General features: G+C 48.1%; 1 protein-coding gene across 1 annotated transcript in view; it reads left to right on the top strand.

Moving 5' to 3' along the window:
• The first annotated feature begins 856 nt into the window (after positions 1-856).
• Positions 857-7,781, top strand: part of CDS1 (CDP-diacylglycerol synthase 1) — a 57,942-nt gene continuing 51,017 nt past the window's right edge. Inside the window, exon 1 of the mRNA XM_008143593.3 lies at positions 857-1,418. Coding sequence (XP_008141815.1) covers positions 1,302-1,418 — 117 coding nt within the window. The 5' untranslated portion in view covers positions 857-1,301. The remainder of the gene's footprint in view (positions 1,419-7,781) is intronic.

Raw genomic sequence — 7,781 nt, 5'->3', positions numbered from 1 at the left:
AAATTTATATTATTGATTTACTTCTCTCCTTTCTTCTTCTTACCATTCGTCAGCTTCTCTCTAATGACCAGGTGGTGGATACGCGTCAAGAAAACTAATCACCTTCTAACAGGATTTGGAATAGAATTAAGGCGGATCTTGGGCCTTCCCTGCCCCAGCTTTAGCAGCGCAAGGTCCATGACTGTTCAGAGATTAGCTGGTTGGCAACTGCACCCTAAGGTATCACAGGGGCTGGATTCTCTTTTGGGACCCCCCAGGCAGTGAATTTCGTGAGGTTCAGTACTCAAGCTTATCAGAGACAGAGCTTGGGTTTATGCTTGAAACTGGCCAACCATCCGGAGACACCCAGGGAGGCAAACACATCTCTTATTTTCCAGGTGATGACCCTGGCCTAGAATGCCTCCAAGTCAACGAGTCCATCCTGCCAGACAAGTTCCTGTGTCTCGACGCCTCTGGACCTCTGACACGCTGCAGTGTGTCAAGCCGATGCTGAGTGCTGTCAATAGCAGCGACCAGGCGTCTTCCAGTCTTACCAGGAGTTCGGTGACAAGTGGACAGGTTCTCAGCCCTCACTTCCCAGCACAGGGCTCCTCCCTCCTCCATCTCTCTCTCCTCCTCTTCCCCTGCCCGCCCAGCTCGCACCTTGTCTCACTGCCCCCACCTGTGTGCGCGCAGAGACCGGGCGGAGCCTGGGGAGGCTCATGACGTCACTCCTCGGCGGGGAGGCGGGGCCGTGGGAACCGCAGTGCAGCACCGAGGGGCGGGGCGGGGCGGGGCCTGCGGCGCGTGACCCGGTGCGGGAGGCAGGCACCCGGGGAAAGGTGTGGGGGGGCTGGGACCGGCCGAGTCCGGAGGCGGGGCGGGGAGTGGCCGGGCCCAGGCTGCGGGCGCCCTGCGAAGCTCTAAAGCGGGTCACGCTTCCTTTTCCCTCCCGCCCCTTCTCTTCTTCCCACCTGGGCCTCTGCGTGGAGACGCGCACCTGGCAACCGGCGGCCGCGCTCCGCCGCGTCTCCGCCTTCTCTGCTCCGGTCGGGCGCCCCGAGCCTGCCCCGCACGCCCCGAGCCAGTCCCCCGGCCGCCGCGCTCGCTGCAGGCGGCCTCGAGCGCTCGCTCGTTGATGCCGTTTTGGGGGTGACCTGGCGCGGTGGCCGCGCCTCCCTGGTGGGGGCGTGTTAGTGGCCGCGGCTGTGCTGGGCGTTGAGTGCGGGGCCGTGGGGTGAAGGGAGGCCAGCCGGCGAGACCCTGCGCGCAGTCCGGGTTTTGTGGCGCAGGAGGCCGCCGCGGCCGCGCGAGAGCGGGAGATGTTGGAGCTGAGGCACCGGGGAGTGTGCCCCGGCCCCGGGGGAGCAGTGGCGCCGCCACCCCCCGAGGGAGCGGCGGCCGGCGGCGACCACGAAACCGAGAGCACCAGCGACAAAGTAAGTGGAGCCGCGGGAGGCGCACACCCACGCCCGCCTGGGTCCTGGTTGGGGCGGGCCGCCGGGAGCCGGGCGGGGCCCCCCCGGAATGCAGGTGAGCTGGGGGCTGCCCGCGGCGCCCGCCCCTCGGCCTGGATCCGTGTCTCCTGGCGAGTGTGGGGGGTCCAGAACCCCGGACCCCAGTGGTGGTGCGTGTCCCAGGATGACCGTGGCCTCTGCCGGGTGATTCAACTCGACTGCAATTGAGTTTCTTCCCATTCCCGTCCCCGCCCGCCCCGGGGTCCGGGGCCCGTGCTGGAATCTGGAAGGAACCTGCAGGCGCCCTAGTTTTCTAGTCGCCGCCGCCTCACACCTCCTGTCGGCAGAGGAACAAAGTTGGTGAGGACTAAACTTCAGACAAACACCTTGGGCTCTAACCTGTCATTGGATCCTGACGCCGAAGGCTTGGCTTCTCCTGCTCCCCCATCAGCACTTTCGGTTCCTCTGTCCTTCTTCAGGGCAATAGGTTTTGGAGGTTTCCGAGTAACTTACACGTAACATACACGTGCCGTTTCCTTTGAGTCCGCAGCAGGCAGTGTAGTTCTCCTACCAGTAGATTTCATTGGACCTGACGGGCTACGTCTTGAGGATTTTTAGCTCCCATTTCTATGGATTACCCTTGCTTCACATTTAAGAATAAGTAGATGTAATACCACTATTTTATTTAACGAAAGAGTCAAAGTTTAGTTTAAATACAGTGGTGCAGGTAGGAATATTTTTTTGGGGTGGGGGGAGCGGGAACAAACAAACAAATGCAATGTGATGATCCTGTAGACTGGTGGTTTAGGGAATCAGGCCAGAGAATAAATTGTTTTGTAAGACCTTCTGTTAATAAAATCTCATTTTATTTCAGAAGCTCAAAGCACTTAAACTTTTCCTAGAGTCATTCTTTTTTTGGAAGCAGGTGTTGCAGTTTGAATGACAGAAGTGAAGTGTATTCGCCAAGGTCAGGGCAGTGGCCTTTTGGAACTAGAACCTGCTTCCTGATTTCCTTTCCTCTGGGTTGTACTGTCACTGAGACTCCCTGACAACTCTGATTTGGGGGGGGGGGGAGGGTTCCACCTGGAACCTGATGTTGATGAACTTGACGTAGCCCAAGTTACAGAGCCCTGGTAAGAACAGACCACATGATATCACGGAATAATTAATTCAACAGTGATTTCAGGAATGACGCTTTGGAATCAGTGAGATGACATCGCCTTTATTTTTTTTCCCTACCTTTGATAGTCGATAGAATCAAATGAGGGTCTGTCATAGAACATACATGTCAGGGAATTACACAAACTATAACAGTTGCCAGCTTCTGAAGGTTGATGTTACAAAGCTAGAACCAGTGGGCCGTGAGAATAGTCTTTGTGAAAACTGCCTTGGAAACTAGACCAAAAATAGAATTAATTAGGTTGGGATTTGTTGTGCTTCAGCTCTGGCTAGAACCAAGGAAATACCAGCTCCCCCTGTGTGGACTTCCTTAACTAGGAGATGCTAACACGCTTTTAATAAGAGAAAACATGTTCAGGAAGCCACGCCTAAAATAACTTTTGAATTAATTTAGTTTCTTAACACGGCAAACTCATTAGTCAACAGAGCCAAATATCAACAGTACGATGATTGAAATTTCTTTTGAGAGCCAAATTTTTTAAACTTAAACTTCTTCTAACGCCACTTCTTCAAAATAGACTCGCCCAGGCCGTGGTATTTTGTGGAAGAGCCACACTCAAGGGGCCAAAGAGCCGCATGTGGCCCGCGAGCCGCAGTTTGCCGACCACGGCCCTAATACATTTGAAATGGCCACTATTTCCAGGGTTTGATTTGACTCATGAGAACTGATGTCTCTGTGACTAGGTTAACTTGCTGGGTATTTATTTATTTATTATTTATTTATTTCTAAAAGCCGCACTGTAGGTTTTCACTAACACGGACCCAGCCGTGTTTTGTTTTCTGAGAGTGGACATGGCCATGTGTAACCTCTTAAGATTTCTTAGACAAGGATGAGCATTGGCACGTTGTGTCTAGAATACTGCTATACCTTCAGCGTTCATCACAAGGAATTCTTGTCTTGGCAGGCGTTGAGACATTGAACTCTATCCTCTGCGCTTTCTTATCAGGGTGTATATTTGAATGCACCTGTATTTCCAGGTCAAGGGCTATTTTAAAATCAGTTTGCACATCGGAGGCTGGTTAATATTTGGACCATTTAAGCTCTTTAAGTGCCTTCTCTGTTCAAGTTGCGGTAAAGGCAGAACACTTGGGGAATTCATGAAAGCAGTGGAGGAGGTGTCTTATATTCTGCAATTATAGTACACTCCCATGCCATTTTGTAGTCTTTTTATAATGGTGTTATTAACATGACATTGTCATTGTTCAGGACCGGGAGACTTAAGCCGAGAGAGGCTCTGTGCTTAGGGGAATTAACAGATGAAAAGTGCTTCTTACCTGCAAGGGAATGTTCTCTATGTTAAATGCTGAATAAATATTTGAGAGAGGACAAGACCACCCCTTCAAGGACTCCCGCCCTCCCTCCCCCAGGAGACTTATATGAGTTAGATTTACTAGAAGAATGGTCAAGGTTCATAGACTCTGCATGGAGACAGCAGGAAAAGCTTTTGAAGAGGAGGTGAGGGTTGAGCTTGGAATTGAAAGGTGCCTGGGGACTCACCAGGTAGGCAAGTGTTGGGGAAGGACATTCTAGGCCAAGGGCATGTGGAGCTGTTTCTTGAGTCAGTATTCTTGGCCCAGGGCCCTGACATTTGGGAATCCTGGAGCATATGCTGTGCATTCTTGGGAGGTGGGGTTTGGAGGTTGGGAGCTTGCGTCTTGGGGAGATTAGGCTTTAGTCCATGGACCCTGGAAAGCCACTGGAAAGTGTTTACAAAGGCATTAGCTTATCACTCAGCAGCTGTCTGGAGAAAGTGTGGAAAGGGGAAAGGCCTGCCACCAAGAAACCAGAGAGTTGGGTATTGCAAGTGCGATAGATATGAAATGATGAGGGCTTGGAGTGGGTCTGGTAGGGGTGGGGGAATAGAGGTTGAGAGAGAGGATGCCGATTTTAGATCATGCAGATAGGACCTAGACTAGGGCACTCAAAGTAAGACTAATTAAAGAAGAGCCTGCCAGGAGACACGTTGTAATCCACGCCTTAAGAGTCTTTTAGGAAAGAAGCAAAAATGATTGGGCAGTTTTGTAGGCAAGGGTGAGTTGGATTGGACAGGGTGTGTCATTCTCTAAAATTGAGAGGTGGTTTAAGGTGGTGGTGGAAACTGAAATGAAAGGTCGAAAGGTCAGATGTGGAGATGTCAACTTTTTTTTTTTAATTGATTTATTAAGAGAGGGGAATTTAGAGAGAGAAACATCAATTTGTTGTCTCACTGAGAGAAAGAGAGAGAGAGAGAGAGAGAGAGAGAGAGAGAAACATCGATCTGTTGTCCCACTTATCTATGCATTCATTTATTCCTGTATGTGCCCTGACTGGGGTTCAAACCCACAATCTTGGCTTATGGGGTTAACACTCTAGAAATGTCAACTTTTGAGTGGGATAGTTGAAGACAGAGCCCTGGGAGGTGCCCATGTTTAGAGCAGGGTTGAAAATGTAGGGAAGGAACCAAGATTATGAGGTCCTGGGAGCCGGGGAGGAGGGTTGCGTAGAGGATGTCATCAATAGTACTTATGAATGAGAGTGAGGCATAGAACACTGAGTTCAGCAAAGATCTTAGCAGAAGCCAAGTTCTAAGTTGAGGAATGTGAGAGGTGAAATACTGGTAGTTATTGTCAGGAAGTTCCAGCAAAGGGGAATGCAGAATAGTGGCTAAAAAGGACTGGAAGCACTGACCGGTTTGGCTCAGTGGATAGAGCGTCAGCCTGTGGACTGAGGGGTCCCAGGTTCAATTCCGGTCAAGGGCATGTACCTTGGTTGCGGGCACATCCCCAGTAGGGGAGTGTGCAGGAGGCAGCTGATCGATGTTTCTCTCTTATCGATGTTTCTAACTCTCTATCCTTCTCCCTTCCTCTCTGTAAAAAATCAATAAAATATATTTTTTAAAAAATAAAAATAAATAAATAAAAAGGTCTGGAGGATCAAGTGAAAATTTCCTTTTTCATGAGAGGGAAGATAGGCATTTGTATGAAAGAAGTCAAGAGGGGTTGAAGATGCTGACAAGGATGGGCAAGCCCTAGAGAAAAGAAAGCAGACATGGTGTGGAGAATATAGATGATTGGGGTATCCAAGGAAAGGAATGAACGCATGGAGGGTAGATGCAGAAACATTTTGAAAAGCAGAAGACCAAAGTATTTGATGCTTTCAATTTTCTCAATAAAGTGGAGTCTCAGAACCATAGAGCTGCAAGGGATCTTAGGAACAGTGTAGCCCAACCCTATATGTTTAAAAATAATAAACTTGCTTTAGAATGTGGTTGTTATTGCCCAAGATGACCTACAGCAAGTGGCCAAGCTGGAACTAGAACGCATCTATCAGGGAGTGTTATTTAGGGAGTGCAATATGAAGTGACCAAGAGGCAACTGGTTCTTAACTCAGTAGCAGTAATAGTCATAATAGTTGATGCTTGTAGTGATTTAGAGTTCATAGAGTATACTTTTACATCTTACTTTATTTGTTCCTCATAACAATTCTACATGTTAGGAATATCCCTCATTTAATAGCTGAAAATATGAAAGGCACTGGGAATGATTTTGGTCCGGAATTCCAGGTCAAGGATGCTAAAGGAATGATGGAGGTCAGTGAGGCTGGAATTGAAGTGACTGACCACAAGTTAGGGTGGACAGGGAAGAGGACTGAAGCCCAAACTGGGTCAGTGAAGCTCTGGATGGATTGAGAGGTCTGAGCAATTGCAAGTGAAGCTAACACCAGATTTACTGGACCAGTGTGGGAGAAAAGGAGGTGCACATGGAAGTTGTGGCCAGTAAAGGGAAGCACACATTGGAACAGTGTCGCTGCTGTGCTTGTATGTGGGGTTACTGCTTTGATACAGATTTTGGTTTGTGAGGTTGAAGGTGAAAGAATCCAAAAGTCAGTTAATTCCTGCCCTTACCCATTTGAGATGTATGTAGTTTCTTTCATAAATACTCTAATATTTTTAATATAAATTTTTAATTTTTGGTGAACTTGTATTTCTGTAAATTCTTAATTTTGGAACCCTTCACTATGGGTTGTCTTGGTGTCACCTGTAAGTGTAATAGATATTTTCTATACATTTTTATATAAATCTAGGCCATTATACAATGCTAATATTTAGAATGTGTTTATTTTCCTTTATTCTGTTTTTGGGGGTGTCATTTAAAAGAAATGTATGTTTTGCCTGGCCGGCATGGCTCAGTGGTTGAGCATCAGCCTATGAACCAGGAGGTCACGGTTTGATTCCTGATTGGGGCACATGCCTGGGTTGCGGGCTCAATCTCTTCATTGATGTTTCTCTCCCCCTTTCCCTTCCTCTCTCTCTAAAATCAATAAAAACATATTTTTAAAAATAAAAAGAAAAGAAATGCATGTTTTAATTCAGGATAAAGAAAATAGGTCATGCCCTAACCGGTTTGGCTCAGTGGATAGAGCGTCGGCCTGCAGACTGATGGGTCCCAGGTTCGATTCCAGTCAAGGGCATGTACCTTGGTTGCAGGCACATCTCCAGTAGGGGGTGTGCAGGAGGCAGCTGATTGATGTTTCTCTCCCATCGATGTTTCTAACTCTATCCTTCTTCCTTCCTCTCTGTAAAAAATCAATAAAATATATTTTTTTAAAAAAAGAAAATAGGTCATTTAAAATTTACAGACATTTTTTTTGTGAGGCTTGACTTGGTTCTGTGCATTCAGTAAAGGTTTATTGGGTGCCTGTTGTATTTGAAGTTCTGATTGAATTGTCACCTTTTTCTTGTGGCTCTTTCTACATTTGAGAAAATGGGTGAGGCCAGGATTTAACTGCAAGGTGTTAAACAAAAACATTTAACTTTTTTAGAAGAAGGAGTTTATTAGGCCATTGCTTGCAAAAATAGGAAGACTGGTCTTGGAGCATGTAGCCTAAACCAGCAGCAGCATGACAGCATATCCATCCTTGTCCATGGTCTGGGAGTTTGCAGGTATTGTTATGCATCACAAAGGGTGTAGGGAGAAAAAGGAGGTAATCTGACCGAATTTACATTAGCTGTAGGCAAAGGGGCGGGACCAGCTCTGGGATAGGCACAGGGTCTGCATGAAGAGGTGGCCGCTCCTGTGGATGGGCTGGGGCAGCAGCCGGAGGCCGACAGGTCAACAAGTGGAGGCCCCTGGTTGCATGGTGCCTGGCTAAAACAATCCGTGGAAACAGCCACCTGGAATTTATTC

Source organism: Eptesicus fuscus, chromosome 2 (assembly GCF_027574615.1).
Source record: "Eptesicus fuscus isolate TK198812 chromosome 2, DD_ASM_mEF_20220401, whole genome shotgun sequence".
In the NCBI taxonomy this organism is placed as follows: domain Eukaryota; kingdom Metazoa; phylum Chordata; class Mammalia; order Chiroptera; family Vespertilionidae; genus Eptesicus; species Eptesicus fuscus.
This window is presented reverse-complemented; position numbering and strand designations above follow the sequence as displayed.